This window comes from Antedon mediterranea, chromosome 10, assembly GCF_964355755.1.
Source record: "Antedon mediterranea chromosome 10, ecAntMedi1.1, whole genome shotgun sequence".
Taxonomy (NCBI): Eukaryota; Metazoa; Echinodermata; class Crinoidea; order Comatulida; family Antedonidae; genus Antedon; species Antedon mediterranea.
The window spans coordinates 10,622,408-10,639,875 of record NC_092679.1 but is presented as its reverse complement, the minus strand read 5'-3'; the positions used below and the strand labels follow the sequence as shown (position 1 = coordinate 10,639,875).

General features: G+C 33.4%; 2 protein-coding genes across 2 annotated transcripts in view; both read left to right on the top strand.

The window, feature by feature from the left end:
* LOC140060354 (chromatin-remodeling ATPase INO80-like) overlaps positions 1-17,468 on the top strand; it is a 128,439-nt gene that overhangs the window by 74,402 nt on the left and 36,569 nt on the right. The window contains exons 24-28 of the mRNA XM_072106525.1: positions 4,724-4,818; positions 6,791-7,022; positions 10,302-10,404; positions 11,106-11,140; positions 12,571-12,693. Coding sequence (XP_071962626.1) covers positions 4,724-4,818; positions 6,791-7,022; positions 10,302-10,404; positions 11,106-11,140; positions 12,571-12,693 — 588 coding nt within the window. The remainder of the gene's footprint in view (positions 1-4,723; positions 4,819-6,790; positions 7,023-10,301; positions 10,405-11,105; positions 11,141-12,570; positions 12,694-17,468) is intronic.
* Positions 12,907-14,081, top strand: LOC140060849 (uncharacterized). The gene is made up of 3 exons (XM_072107209.1): positions 12,907-13,082; positions 13,397-13,475; positions 13,562-14,081. Exons 1-3 carry the CDS (start codon positions 12,907-12,909, stop codon positions 14,045-14,047), a joined length of 741 nt encoding a protein of 246 aa, XP_071963310.1. The 3' UTR covers positions 14,048-14,081.

Genomic DNA, 17,468 nt, shown 5'->3' with positions numbered 1-17,468 from the left:
TAGAGTATTTGATTCACTGAGATCATTTACAACCATATACATTTTTTTGTTGTCTGCAAAGAGCTTTGTATCGCAGTTTAAGGATTTAGGCAAATCGTTGATACAAATAACAAATAATATCGGGCCTAAAAAGCTACCTTGAGGTATACTACTGGTAACTGGTTTAGGTGTTGAATAATTTCTATTTATCTTTACTCTCTGCAAACGTCCAATTAAAAATGTTTTATTAACTTCTAGAGATTACTTGAATTTCATAGGCTTTCAGCTCCTCAAGTAATCGTTGATGGGGGGGCACACTGTCCAATGCTTTACAGTAGTCAATATACACACAGTCAATATTGTGACCTTTGTCCAATGAATTCAACAACAAACAACATTTCTGATTTCATTGGTAGATTTTCAACATAATTTCAATTGTACGCGGTCAAAGTAATTTCCGGGTACGATGAGTTCACGAGTTCACCTTGCAACTACCTGGTTTCAACTAAGTTGGCCGTTAGTGGCTATAGCTATTTTAGTTTTTGGGTCATTCCATGTCAAATCACCCAATGGGTTAAACCCTACTTTCTTCAAATTTGCTCAAATTTGGTTTTTGGGTTATTTTTAGCTAAAAAACCTGAAAATCGACGCGGCGGGCTATACTTAAATGACCGTATCTCCGTAACGTGTGGACCGATTTTGTTTTGACAGGTATCTTTGGAAAGCTAATTGTTAAAGCTATCCAAACCTTCTATTTACTTTTGAGATAGAACTATTTAAAAGATGTATAACTTATTCTATTCCATTTGACCTGGGATTTGACCTTGTGGGACAAATTTATTTTAGATGAAATTTTGTGAAAATTATCTCATACATGATATTTACATAATATAAAAAAATTGGAGATATATTATTTTTTGTTTGCTTTCTAGCTCATTTCAAAGTTGGCTTACTTCAACAATTCTGGTATTTCTATACAGTGTAGATGTATTGTCGACATTATATCACTACCAAATTTACCTCTTAATACTATGGGTGTCACTGTCAGATTATTTAAGACTATAACAATGCTTTAATTATATTTTCATGCTCCATACAAAACAATAGACACGTTTCGCGCTCGCTAGGTCACCGTCAGTTTGACCTTTTAGTGGGTATACAATGGTAAACAAACACAGCGAGAGGTATGTTAAAGCATGGGAGAACTGAGAGATGATCATCTTAAAAAGCAATCGTCAAAACTAGCCTTTTGATGGAATGGCATGGTAAGGATGTTATTTATTTTCTAAACTTATGTTTTATATTCACTGCAGAATTATTTGGGCATTTGGTTCGGAATCATCGACTTTATTTATGTATTGTCATTTTTGGTTTGACACATATACGGTGCATTTAATACATGTTAACTGTTGATTTTATTTACAAATGTTGCGTAAATATATTAATTATTATCTTTCATTCTTCTTCATGCTCCTATTGCATCTTCCATGTATTATGTGATGTTCTTCGGCGCTTAAACAGACACCCAAGCCTCCTAGGCATAGTAGACGAAGTACCGCATCAGGCAACGCCACCGGGCGGGCGGAGAGCCACGAGCACGTGCACATCGTGGACGTACCTTTCCTTGAAAAATTTCCAAGATTTTGCGCCACTATCCTTCGGAGCCGACGCAAACCACTCAGCAAGTGTTTGAAAATTAAAAACCGGAATATTATTCAGTGATTTTGTGTAGTTAAATTCACGATGTATCCAACCTATACAACATTTATGATGCACCTTGCAACAAAAGCACTTGGCAGTCGCCATTTCGCTATGCTTCAACACGCACTAGGCGAGAGGTGTTCGGTTTGTTTACAAATCTATACCCACTATTTCTGATTGGTCGCGAGCGAGAAACGTGTCTATTTAACTCAATATAACCGCATGATTTATAGGGCTATAATTATGTAAAATTGTAGTAACGTTTTAAAATTGCATAAAATGGCAGCTAGGCGGCATGGAGCCGGGCAAGTGGTATTTTTATGCAATGACTACTACTACTTGCCCCAACCAAATTATCGTCAGCCCGGTCCATGCCGTTTATAACATAATTATAGACTTATAAATTATGAGGTTATATTGCATTTTTTTTTTAAACGTAAAATTGTAGAACGTTTTAAAATTGCATATAATGGCAGCTAGACGGCATGGACCGGGGCAAGTGGTATTTTTCTGAAATGAGTGGACCCTACTTGCCCTAACCCATGTATCATCACCCCGGTCCATGCTGTTTATAATGTAATTATAGCCCTATATATTATCATGCATTTATATTGCATTTTTTATTTAAAAAAAGTTAAATTGTAGTAACATTTTAAAATGGCAGCTAGACGGCATGGACCGGGGAAAGTGGTATTTTTATGCATTGACTACTACTACTTGCCCCAACCAATGTATCGTCACCCCGGTCCATGCCGTTTATAACATAATTATAGCCTTATAAATCATGTGGTTATATTGCATTTTTTACAAAAACGTAAAATTGTAGTAACGTTTTAAAATTGCATAAAATGGCAGCTAGACGGCATGGACCAGGGCAAGTGGTATTTTTATGCAATGACTGGACCCTACTTGCCCCCACCCATATATCGTCACACCGGTCCATGCCGTTTTATAACGTAATTATAGCCCTATAAATTTATGCGGTTATTTTGCATTTTTTATAAAAACGTTAAAATTGTAGTAATGTTTTAAAATTGCATAAAAATGGCAGCTAGACAGCATGGACCAGGGCAAGTGGTATTTTTACTTGAAATGACTGGACCCTACTTGCCCCAACCCACGTATCGTCACCCCGGTCCATGCCGTTTATAACGTAATTATAGCCTAATTATGAGTGAAGAAATAAGTGAACAAAATACAAAATAATGATGAACAGCAAAGAACAATCAATGTTTTCAAAAAAAATGATTCAATTTGCTTGAAAGTGTGAAAAGAGTGCCATAAACTGATTGTACATCCTTGGCTAACCAAATGGGGTAATCAAATGTTGTACAGATGTTTACCTAAGTAATAATTATTTTGTATGGAGCATGAAAATATAATTAAAGCATTGTTATAGTCTTAAATAATCTGACAGTGACAACCATAGTATTAAGAGGTAAATTTGGTAGTGATATAATGTCGACAATGCATCTACACTGTATAGAAATACCAGAATTGTTGAAGTAAGCCAACTTTGAAATGAGCTAGAAAGCAAACAAAAAATAATATATCTCCAATTTTTTTATATTATGTAAATATCATGTAGGAGATAATTTTCAAAAAATTTCATCTAAAAAAAATTTGTCCCACAAGGTCAAATCCTAGATCAAATGGAATAGAATAAGTTATACATCTTTTAAATAGTTCTATCTCAAAAGTAAATAGAAGATTTGGATAGCTTTAACATTTAGCTTTCCAAAGATACCTGTCACAACAAAATCGGTCCACACATTACGGAGATACGGTCATTTAAATATAGCCTGCTGCGTCGATTTTGCGCAAAATTGCGAAGAAACGACGGCACGTAGCGCGCGAACCGTTAGTCGTATGGCGCTCAAATTTCGGGTTTTTTGGCTAAAAATAATCCAAAAACCAAATTTGAGCAAATTTGAAGAAAGTAGGGTTTAAAATGTCATTTTTTTTGGGTGATTTGGTATGGAATGACCCTTTTTGTTTATTTTCGGATCGGACCGCACGTGTGAAGGTACAGTAGTTAAAAAATAAAAATTATACTGCAAATTAATAAAGATCAAATTAAATATGCCATAATTAAGGCATCGGAATATATTGTGGGGAATAGTATTATAAAAGTACAGAGGAACATCTGATGACATTTTGTTTAAAATCGAGTGAAATCCCGATAGCCGAGTTTTATTGAGTAAACTGGCAGGAATAACTGTAGGCTATCTGCGTCTTGTGTTAATTATTAGGATGGTATTTATTTAAATAAATGCCTGAATAAAAATCGCTCCCTTCCCCCCCCCCCCCCCCGAACTATCTAATAAACGCCCATCCATAAATATACACACAATATTGTATATATTTATAATAACACAATTATACTATTTGTAGTAGAATTCATTGCACTGTTGTCTACAATTTATCAAGCATTTGTTATTCGTTTTTTACCATTTTCATATTAGAGGATTTTTTTGATTATATATGTTACCATATTATTAAAACTAAAAAATTAAACATATCCCTTGAATAAAGCACCTCCCTCAAATGAACTCCACCTCCGCGATAAGGGTCCTACCAAACAATAAACACTATACTTTAAAATGTTATTAATCATCTACGACACTGTGAAACAGAGTAGGGTTTAGTTTTACGAATAATTATCTTTTATGTTACATTTTGATGATGTTACGTTAAAAATTGGATGAAAAGATGGATCTCGTAATTTCATCTATGCTACACTGTATATAACATATATAGTGTATTCCGTAAATACTGTTATGCTTTATTACACAAATTGGTAAAATTCAGCCCTGTCAACATATTTAATTCATGAGATAGAATGGCATAATAATTGTCGGCGTTCATATTTTAATGTATGTGCATGTGGCATTTGCACGGATAACCTGAACTCAAATCTAGTTGTACTTACGGAGTTAGAATCCAAAAATAAGCACTGTTTATATAATTTGTTCTGAACAAATAATGCTGTTTAATTTATTAATATAATTACTTGCATGCATGCATCTGTTCTATCTCTCAGGAGTACATGTGGCATCGTAAATATACATATATGCGTTTGGATGGCTCTTCAAAGATTTCAGATCGAAGAGACATGGTAGCCGATTTCCAAAGCAGGTTGGTGCTTTTACAATTTTTATATCATGAGTTAATTTGGTAAGTGGGTTGAATCTTTCTTATGTCATAGAATGTAAAGAATCAACTGGGGACAATATTTTGTAGGCGCCATTAAATGGTGGAATCCATCAGGCCAATTTTAGATAGTTTTTTTAATGACCTTTTGCCAAATGTGCCTTGTATAAAATACATGGATGACACAACTATCTATAAACACATTGGCAGAGATCAGTTGAGCAATCTCCAGACATCTATGGCAATTAATTAGACAGATGTAAATCATACAGTTATATTAATGTAAAAAATACCCAGAAAATGCTAATGAGTTGTAAAGTAAAGTCTATAATTGATCCTATACTAAAGGAGAAGTAGAAAAAAACTTTTAGGAGTACATATTTCATCATCTATCTTGCCAACTAGTAGACCAAATTGTTAGCAAAGGCAATACCCAGCTATATTTCTAAACTAAAGTGTGTAAATCAGACCTTAACACACACATGACAAATACAATATTATGTGTTAAATGAACAATCTGTAGCAATTAGAATGTATTCAAAGACAGGCTTTGGGTGTTATCTTTCCGGGGCCAGTTGTAAGTGGGCCTGTGTTGAGTCGGACCGAAACGTTGTTTTGTAAAGTATATTTCATTAAAATTAAATCACCCTCTCGTAAAACCCAAAAAACTTGATACAGTCTAAGACATGGCAAAGTGTTCTCCTATTATTGTTATTTTATAATAGTGATTTATATAGCTCTTTTCCTAGAGTAGTATCTAAAAAGGGCCAATCTGGGAAAAAATAGAAACATGCGTTTCTCAACTGATTTGTGTTATTTAGTGTCTATTGATCCACCAAAATGTTAACATTTTCACAGCACATACTTTTATTTAAAGAGAGGTCAAAACAATACCCTAAGGACACTTCCAACACAGCAACCGGAAATCCACAAAATTTTAGGATTCAGCCAAGTAGCCTTTTTTGCAATTAAAATCTCATTACACGGAATCTCTTTGATGTTATAAGAGTTGAACTGAGAAAACAATTGAGAGAAGTTATCACTTGGTATGGAATATTTTTGGTTAAATGGATCATAAAAAACAATTTTAAGGGTAAAATACGCATTATTACGAATTCGAGTTGATTACATGATGATGTAAAACGTAATAGGACGTGAATTACAACTGATCTTGGTGGATAATACAGTATAAACACTATTCGACTCATCTCTCTCAACTGTAATGGTGCCGTTGGCGCAGTTCCTGCTTTTAAAGTCTTGAATGACGCCCTCTGGTAATTCCATATTTGGTAGCCTTTTGATTCAGAGGTTAATTTTTCAATTAATAATTTATAATTCAGTTAATATATTTGGTACAAACAAACTTTTTATATAGCCTGTTGCAAGATTGATGTTGAGTGCAAAATTCAGACCGATTGGATGTTGTACCGTGCATTTTATATATAGATAGATGATTAACACCATTTTAGAGTCTGTTTCTGCTGAAATAATTATAATTTGTAGGCCCACCGCATTTCTGCTCAATTTCTTCTCCCAAATAAACCGATTAAATTTGTTGTTGGTCGTTATTAATAACATTAACATTACCCAAAATTCAATATGATCTGGCAGTCAAGCATTTAAGGTACTACAGCTGTGAATCAAATAACCGTTATTTTGCGTTGCAGCCGAAGGTTGCACAGCGATAACTGGTTAAAATGGCACTCTAATGGCACATAACCATACTGTTATTTTCAGGCTGTTTCTGCTGCCAAGAAATTAGGGTTAATTTATTCACACTGTTATTAACCAGTTATATTTAGCAGCAGAACAGGACCTAGAGGGGCATTTTTTATCCTGCAGGATAAGTTGCTGTTATTGTAATTTTTACTTTAATCCATGTGGATTGTATATGATTAATTCTTTGGTGTCTTCTGAGTAATTTTGAAACAAAAGCATCATGTATTCATTTTTTAAGGTCTGATATATTTGTATTCCTGCTGAGTACCAGAGCTGGAGGACTTGGAATAAACTTAACTGCAGCAGACACAGTGATCTTCTATGATAGTGACTGGAATCCTACAGTTGATCAACAAGCCATGGATAGGGCACATCGTCTTGGACAAACCAAACAAGTTACAGTTTATAGACTAGTTTGTAAGGGTACAATTGAAGAAAAGATATTACAAAGAGCAAAGGAAAAAAGTGAAGTAAGTTGTATGCCTTTATCTTTTGTTGGACAATTCATCAACTATATCTTTAGACCAATATATAACAGTAATCATACAGTATATTTTATAATACAATTCATTTTAGTTATAGTCTGAAAAAGGTCTTGAAATTAGAAAACATCTCTGACAAAAATATGATAGATATAGTACAACCTCGTTCGTCATGTGAATCTATAGTGTCAAATAATAAATTTCAGGGGAGGAAGGATGGTTTTTTTCTTCTTTTTTTTTATTTTACAAGTTCCATCGACATTGATTGACATGATTAATTGTTTTGGTCATTTATTCTTTTTTAAGCTCTAAAATTAAGGGCGCGTGGTGACGCTTAAAAATGTACTTTTTTAGCTAAACTTGTGGATTTCAAAGCAATGATTTGGCATGGCATGATTTTTTTCAGAGTATATAATCGAATAAATTGTTTTGAGTACTAGATATACATTAAATGTTTCATATCCTTATATATACTATTATCCCACACAAAGAAGGAGCCAACCAATAAACAATTTTATTTTTGGAAAAACCATTACCTTCAATGGGCGTAAAAATGTCGCTGTCTTTTGCAAATGTTTTTATGGGACGATTTGAGGCCAATGTCCTCTCCCTCCAACCTAATAAACCACTTGTTTGACTAAGGGTATGTTCAGACTCACGGAGTTACGGTGGAGTTATCTACGCAAGGCGTACGGTAATCCGTGGCGTTAAAAGCCAAGGTGTTCAGACACAACGACCAACATTCCAATGCCTTGCGTTTAATACACTCTGATCAGGTCAAAGCAGATGTATACATTCATGACAATTACATTGTTTTTTGTTTTTTTTTATTTATATAATGTTTACCTTCAAATACTGATTTGTTCTTACTACTTGTAGAATTGCATTTTAATTCAAAATAATTTAAAACGTAATTGTTACACGGACAATTATCTGATTAATTGATTTAATTTATGAAAATATCATATCACTGACGCCAACTTTACTGTTCTTTAAAATCTGAACCTGAAAATACGTTTGACTTAGCTATTTCGCTGTCGTATCATAGGGTACGGGTATGTAGTTGCTGTCTGCTAATCGTGGTCGTGTATTTTCATTGCTTAAGGTTAAAATCACTGATGCATCACTGGATTAGCGTTATGAAATCTACCCTCTCCCGCTAGAGTTATTAACGCCACTGGCGCGGAGTAACAGCTCCCTAACGCTAATCCGCGGCATGGTTCAGACACAAAAATATGTACGCCGCTTACATAATTCCACCGTAGCTCCGTGAGTCTGAACATACCCTTTGATACATTGACGACATCTTCATGATCTGGACCAACTGAACATAATCTGGATCATTCTCATCATTCTCATTTCTAAAAATATACCGTACAGTAAATAAATGTTATGAAACTTGAAGATGTGCCATATTTATTCAAATAAAAGCCCTGAGCGTCAGTTGTTCAAAATTCAGAGGGGGAATTTATTGTATCAAGATGTTTGTTAAATCAAGAAATGAATTCTACCATTGTATAAATAGAAAAGTTTATTCAAAGCGGGAGTTCAAATAAATTTGATATCTCTTCTTTAGATTTAGGTTTTCAGAGTTGTACAGAAGAACTAACAAAACGGAAAAAATCACCAGCAGAAATACATCGAAAAATGCTATAAAGAAAGCAGGTTAATAGTCCCACTCCCAAAGTCAGCCCAATTTTGTGTTCTAGAGAATAATACGATATTATTAAGAAAAATGATGCTCATTCTTCAGTTACTCGTTAAAATATGACCGCCGAAAGCCAGACACTGACATAATTTCTAATCAACTATCTACTACTTTCATGACATCAATAAAAAAGTCAGATTTTCATCTTTTGCGTCATAGTTCATCACATTTAAAAGAGCGCGCATCTATATTCTATGTATCTAAATTTACGAAATAGTGCTAAATAAATGTCGCATTATATTTTACTAAATGGTACGCTCGCTTTGCTCGCAAAGACGAACAATTTTTAAATATATTCTTTATCCATTTAGTAACGAAATATTCATCGTTTTCATGTATTACAAATAATAATAATATACCACTAAAAACAGGAAAACATTACGATTTAATAATTTGTTAAAACTGTCACCGTCATAGTTGATTGAAATAGTACAGTACATGTAACGATACATCACTAATACGACGTTTAAATTTTTTTGTAATTACAGTATTAAATAATACAAACGTTGAGAAGGAACTGTCAGTAATACAGTTTATTTGTATATATGTTTATATAAGGTAACACAATTTGTAAAAAACACCTCTATTCGTGGCAAATCGTAAATTCGCTTTAATCGTGGGTGGTGGTTTAACTGCAATAATAAAGTTGATTGTACATAATAAATACCTATATACAACCTCTGCAGCACAGATTGAAAAATGGATCAAATTTATGTTATGAGTGTACTTGCCTTTACGACGCCTGAGGAAATAAACACTTGTGGAACAGAGATTGAAATGTTCCATTTATCGCAAATCAAAACATTTGTATAAACGTATATTAAATCTATCAAAATAGTATTTTTTAAAGAAAATCTGCCTGTCTTCAACATTATGATGCTGTACTCGAGCTGTTCAACCGGTTTTCAGCTATTAAAATCAATTATCGTAGGAGGAGATAGGAAAATGCGAAGCAACCCTGTATTATTGTGTGTGGGTATTTTTCAAGATGGACATCCATTAGACAGTGTCTACGATTGGGAAAACACCCCTATTTGGGGCACATCGTTGAACCTAAATTCGTTTTAATTGTCATTAACTAATTATCTAACTCAATTTAATTAGTAAACAGGGTTACATCAGGTGGTTAAAATCATTACCAAAAGTATATTATATTATAAACATATGCTCCATAACTCAAATTGTATTGTAGATGGAGAAGCATTCTATATACTTAAGTATAGAGTTTACCATTTTTCTATTAATATAATAAGATTCATATATCTATATATAATAAATCCAAATTCAAATTACTGAAAAAATGACAATGCTGTGGGTATCAGTGGCTGGATCTCAATGGAGATACAAAAAAAGCGAAAAGCTAAATCAAAACGATAAAATAAAACAGCCAGAACAGTTAGCAGAGCTTTTGGGCAACACTAGCCCTTGTTCAATATAATATATATTGTTTTTTAATGTAAATCAATTAAATTCAGCATTGGTAATTGCTATTTTTATACATAATAAATAAATAACCTTGCATTAATAGATTAACAAATATTTTTAATTCTTTTATTAAGATTCAGCGAATGGTAATATCTGGTGGTAATTTTCGACCAGATCAATTAAAACCAAAAGAAGTTGTCTCCTTCTTACTCGATGATGAAGAAATTGAAAAGAACTGTAAGACAACTAGTATAACAAATAATGAATGTTTATGAGCGTAATGGTATAAATAGTTTCAAGAGGTAAAAGATGAAAGATTATATTTTCATGAGGCGACAAGAATATATTGTTTTATATAACATCTAAGTAGATTCTTGTCATTTCATTCAGATTGAATGAAAGGTAGACCAGCTAGCCTAGGCTACATTGGGTTCAGATTGAAACATAGACCTAGGATAGGCTAGGATACCTAATTTTTTTTTTATATTATCTAAAGATGGGATTACCACATATTTGATTTGCATTTTGGTGTTATTGAGTCTACATCATCATGTAATTTAGTAATGTCACTCGCGACAGAGTAAAATTGCAACCAGAGATCGCCATTTCTTTTTGTTGTTATGAGAAGTCGCGCATAGTTCCAGTTCCACCGACAATTATAGTCATTCACAACGCTCTCACTGTAGCATGCACACTGTAGCATGCGCAAAGTATTTTTATTTCAAACTGTTGTGTGGAGCGATTGATAGGGCACTTACTTTTTATCATGTGACCCACAAACATCCATTCAAATGATAGGAATGTATTTAGGAGCCACAGAGTATGTATATACAACTGTTCGTTTATACCTCGTTCTGCCTATAAATTTAAACATTATAGATTCCGGTGTAATTGGTATACCGAATTACTAATGTTATTCTTGTGTTTTGTTTTCGTAGATTGTAAGAGAAAACTGGAAAAATTACCTTCTACCGTAAGTAGTTTTTGTCCAAACCCCCTTTTCAAAACCCCCAGACTCGAGGCATTTTTAAATGTATTTTAAAACCTTCCTGGTACAATTTCAATTACATTTTGATACCCCATATGTATGGTTAATTGCAGAAACAGACATTTGTATTTACTCATCTTATCGTTTCAAATTAATTAAATTCCAGTATATCACCGGCTAGTATAGAATTAACTTTCTATGCCTAATGTGAATGGTTAGGACAGCTGCATATCAAGCAGAAAATGTTCTTAGTTCAGCCCCACCATGGTAGGGATTGTTCTGGAGACATATATTTTGTTTCATATTTCAAAGTATAAGTCCAATTTCCGGGACCTAGCAACTCTGGAGCTCTATTTTTCACAATTTTCTTAGCTCAGCCCCAACCATGGCAGGGGCTCCTTGAGACTTATATATATATTTTGTTTCATATTTCAAAGTATAAGAAGTTTTATTTCCAGGAACTCTATTTTCCAAAATTTTCTTAGCTCCATCCTAACCATGGTGGGCTGGTCCTGTAGACTTATAATTTTGTTTCATATATCAATTTATATAAGTGAATTTCCATTTCTATTTTTCAAATTTTTTTCGCTCAGCCCCAACCATGGTAGAGCTCTGGAGACTATATATTGTTTCATATTTCGAAGAATAATCCATTTTCCGGGAACCTAGCAACTCTATATTTTTTAATTTTCTTTTCCTCCATCCCAACCATGGTGGCTCCTGTAGACTTGTAATTTTGTTTCATATAATTATCAAGTATAGTTGCAATTTCCGGGGACCTAAATCTTATTAAAACGGCCTCAAATTATGCTAGAACACGTTGCTTCCGTTGCTTTTGTTTTGTTAAAGGATCTGATTTATTTAGAGGAATGAAGAGTCTAAATCTCATTCGTCAGGGCACCTATTTAGTTTACGCATGCACACCTAGGATAAATGGACCACAATTTATGAGTCGTATTTTAACATTTGCAATATTCAGTATTTAGTGCAAGGTGCAACGCGATGGTGAAAGCTGTTCTTGTTTTATCTGTAATTTTCATTCAATTCCACTACAAAACCATGACTCATATGACTTATGCAAAATGTTAATCTTTTAATCATTATTTGTTTATCTTTAGTAATTTCATTGCGTCACGGCACCTAGTTAGCACTGAGTTAGCATACGTTGTTTTTAACATATACCTCACCGGTTATAAATAATTCACTATGAAGTTAGGAGTGCCCTGACATGTGATCAATATTAATTGTCATCTGTGTTAATGTCAAACCTGACTTTTGTAACCACTATATGACTCCCTTCAACATTTACATTTGGTAACTTAATCCCTTTGTTTCACATTCTAATTTGTATTGAATATTTTATATTATGATATTAAAAATCAAATACCCTGTGTATGATTTATTTTCATATTCAGAAAGAAAATGGCACAAAAAAATTCAAAGGAAACAATGTCAATTCTGACAATTTTCCTGTTGGTAATGATTATGATGATTCTATAGTTAACCGGGATTCAGCTATACCAAGTCCACTTAGTGTGGTAAGTACAGAGAATTGTTTATAGCCTTTTAGTACTAGATTTTCATTATTAGAGAGTTTACGAAACACGACGGAGAGGGACGACGACGGATTACCAGTGCGCGCTGATGCGTGAAAAGCTGGTTGTCGTCCACTTTAAAAAGTTCGTTTACGATACGCGATGGGACGACGACGTCGCGTCACGCTCGGCTTGATATGTTTGTAAACAATCATCATGGCTTTCGTACAAGATGCATTAAATATCGCACTTTATGAAGATATAATTGACCCTGAGGAATATTTGCTTTTATATAATCTTAATAAAACAAATAATTTAAATGTTCAGTACAATGATTACAATAAATTTAATCTGGAATCTTACAATGACGACGAATGTAATGCGTTTTTCAGGTAAGTCCGGGGATAAGTCACCCACAAGCCAATCATTCATCTATTACTAAGACTTAGTTAGGCAGTAGGGTAGGCTTTAGAGAAAGTAGTATTGTCTGGCATAATTATGAGCTAATCTTTTTGGCTAATTTATTGTCACCAAGTTGATTTAATAAATTGTTGGTCTGTCTATAATACAGTATTTTTAATATTATTATAGGCCTAGGCCTATTCATGATTTATAGCCAATATAGGCTACTTATTTATACTACTAGGGCTAGGCTAGGTATTCAACTTAGTTTAGTTACAACACATGCTTTCAATTTTATTTAAAGATTTCGAAAAGAAGACATTTATCGACTGCAGAGAGCTCTACAGATAGAGGATGATGTTAAATGTGTTAACGGTCTTAAAGTTACTGGCATCGAAACTTTGTGCATTTTGCTGAAAAGGTTTGCATATCCATGCAGGTACATTGATATGGTGCCAATGTTTGCCAGGCCCATGTACATTCATTAAAATTTCAGTCAGTTGTCACGCCAAATGGACTAATCGCAAACCTGTTCGGACCAATAGAGGGATGTCGCCATGATGCCTTCATGTTAAGAGAATCCAACTTATTACAACAGTTAGAACGTTATGCCGTACGGCTAAATGGAGATCCTCTCTGCATTTATGGAGACCCGGCTTATCCCCTTCGTGTCCATTTACAGGCTCCTTTTAAAGGAAACTTGACACAAGGTCAACAGGATTTTAACAGATCCATGAGCCAGGCTAGGGTGTCTGTTGAATGGCTATTCAGAGATATCATAGAAAATTGGAAATTTGTGGACTTCAAGAAAACCCAAAAAATAGGCTTAAGTGCAATTGGGAAGATCTATGTAGTTTGTTGTCTGTTAACAAATGCTCACACGTGTCTTTATGGCAACATTACATCCAAAACCTTTAAATTAGATCCGCCTGCCCTTGAGGAATATTTCCGATAAATTATACAGGCAATACAAGTAATTATAAAATAAATCATTTTACACCTTTTAAAAGTTAATAATTTTAATACAGTAATACATTGGATCATATTTATACAATCAGATTGATACACGTAAGTTAGGTATACTGTAAAGTCTCAGGGCAATTTTATTTATAGTACTGTAGTACTGTAAATGAACTGAACTGTTTAAACTTTATATTGAACATTAAAATATATTAATGTTACTACAGAATACATAAGCATATTTACTTACTTATTTACAAGTTGTTGATATTGCATTGTTTTTAATATTGCACAATTATTATTGTACCGTGTGTAATACAGTGTATTCAATTTGTTAAAATATATTATGAACTCAACTGTTTAAACTTTATATTGAACATTAAAATATATTAATGTTACTACAGAATACATAAGCATGTTTACTTTAAAAGTTGTTGATATTGCATTGTTTTTAATATTGCACAATTATTAATTACCTTATACAGTATATACACTTTAAAGGACTCAGCAAGTAATCTTTTAATGGTTTTAAGTTAGATGGGAGACCACCTTTATCAAAAACAGAGAGGGCTATAGAAGAAACCTAAAAATACAATTTCTTATCCCTATTTATATGCCTAGTGTGTAAACATTATTGACATAATTTCATTAAACATCCACATACAGTACAACTCTTATTAACAATTTTTTTCAATCTTCTATCAACTAAAAGTCGTAGTTAGTCATGCCTCGGGTCACATTATATGGTCACCGTACAGGTAGGCTACTACATCAGTACTTATATGAATGGATGACTAGTCGGTGACAATAACGCTAGTTGGTCATACCCAGTACCATTTTGATTTTACGATCATTCGGGAAACCACCTCACGACCTCACCTGCAGCTCGTGCTGTGGCTGCATCACCACTCTCTGATCTTATGTTTAAGGCATTTTACTCCTGACTTAGCAAATCTTCTATTGCAGCTTCTGTTTCTGATAATGCTGATGGAGCGATACCAGACCCTCTTATCTCATTATTCAATTTTGCCCTCAACTTGTCCTTTAATAGATTCCATCTATCCCTTACATTTCTTCCATCTAAGTTACAGTAAAGTCGAAAGATGGTGAAAGATTGCCTGCAATGTCTTTCCATACTTTTCCGTGTTGCTGCCTTCTTTCTCTGTACTGGAAAGGATCCAATGTATCATTTCCTTCACTAACTGGTCATCCTTTTCTGGAGACCACTTCTTAGTTGGAGATATTTTTTTTGCTAAAATAGGATAAAAAATGTATGTATAATATCAATCAATAACACTACTGAATAAAAGTATTCTGTCATTGATGTTGTTATAGCTCAGTATATTATAGGCTAGGCCTCAAACCAAATCTAGGTAAACCAATGTAGACAGGTCTATTATAGGCCTGGCCTACCTACACAGCGTGGCAATATGAATAGGAGGTAAAAAAATAGAGGGCCTTCCCAGCCTAGCTAGGCCTAGTTAGTGACTTAGTATATGTAGGAGGACTAGGCATAGAATAGGCCGTAGTTTAGTTAGGCCTAGTAGTAGCCTAAGCTTAGATAGTAATAGCTATTAGGCCTAGCCTAGGTGCGCCAACCTGCGGCCTATTCTTTCTAGCCTACTTTTTTAGGCAGCAAATGGCACTTTATTTTAAGTGATAATTTTATCTATTATTAAATTAGGTCATAAATCAGAAATCGATGCAAACATTATTTAGGATCCCATTATTTAATTGATGATCATTTTAAATATAAACATACATACTTTGGGCAGCTAATTGAGAAGTCATTGTTTGTAATTTTTTTTCGTGCACTGTGAACTGCAAAACAGCAATTTTGCAGTTGTCTGCTACTAGACGACAACTGGTGAAATTACTTACGCAGGCGCAGTGTCGCCAGTGGGCGTGGCTATCACTGTCAATCACTCGTTGTCTGAGCTCCCGTCGTGTTTCGTAAACTCTCTATTGAATATTTAGTTTACTGGTTAAAAAAGAAAAATTAACATAACAGAAAACTTATTTTAAATTTATCTCAAGATAATTGACGGACAAAATACTGCTAAAGAAAGAATAAATAAAGGTTGTGACGAAATCAATAAAGGTATATGCACGATAATGCATATAACCTAATTACAGCAGTGTTGTACGCTTAAACAGTTCTATCAACCATTTTCCACAAATACTCTACAAGCATTGTACGAATCCCTAACACCATAGGTATGAACTGGACCTTAAACATTTTTCTTTGTTTAAAAAATATTATTTTAACTTTTGAAATACCATATTCATTAAATCTAAATAAGATTCTTTTGCATACATTTTTTAAAATGTTTTTTTTACCTATGTATGTTTATGAATAATACTTGACTGTCTTTACCAAAAAAATGATATTACTTTGCCAAATTCAAAGTATTCACATTTTTTTTTATTGAATACCCTTTATTCTCATATCAGTTCTTTTGACCATTTTATCGTATTATTTAATACACTCTACTTCCATTTACATACAGTACTTTGAGGAGGATAAAACACTTTGTTGACAAATTTCTACTATTTTGTCGATTGCACACATTTTGTAATCATATTTACCTGTTTACTTTTTTTGAAAATGGCTGTGAGCTGAACCCACTTTTATATCAGAGGCATAGTCTCAATGAGATACATTAACAAGCATACATTAAATAAAAATTAGACAGAAAACAAATATATTGTGTGTCGAAAATATTACTTACTAATTGGTTATCTGCACTTAGTGGATAACCCCTTGACATTGTCATTGATCTTTTTTTTCCTTCTATCTTAATCTTCTTTCCACGAATTTAGTTGCAGCTATATCTGTAACTCTTGTCAACATAACATTTGTTTAACTTAACTTAACTTGTCAGAAGATTGACCTCTAACTGTAGATGTGCAGAAAAAATGATTTCAGAGTCGCGCAGCATGATTTTATGAAATGTTATGGTTGATCCTAAAATCGGAACCAAAAAATATTTTTCAATGAAACTTTACAAAAGTATACTTCATATTATGGAGAAATGTTAGCAATAGCATGCTACACAATAGCGGGTACGCGTATTTAAAATTAAAAGGTTATTTTGAGAATTTATAAATTTTCTAAATCGTTTGCATTTTGTGCACTCACTTTTGCGCACAGTTCGTACAAAAAGTAGAAAAATGGTTTTCGCAATTGATTTTTTTTTTTTTTTTTCAAATTTGTATGAATGTAATTATGAAGATAATTATCTTATAAAGTTGTTATCGTCATGTTTCATTTTAATGCGTCATCATGTTAAAAGTTGGAATAAAAGATGGGTCTCGTAATTTCTTCTATGCTACAATGTATATAATATATACAGTGTATTCTGTAAAACTACTGAACACTGTATAACAAAAAATAGACACAATTCATCACTGTA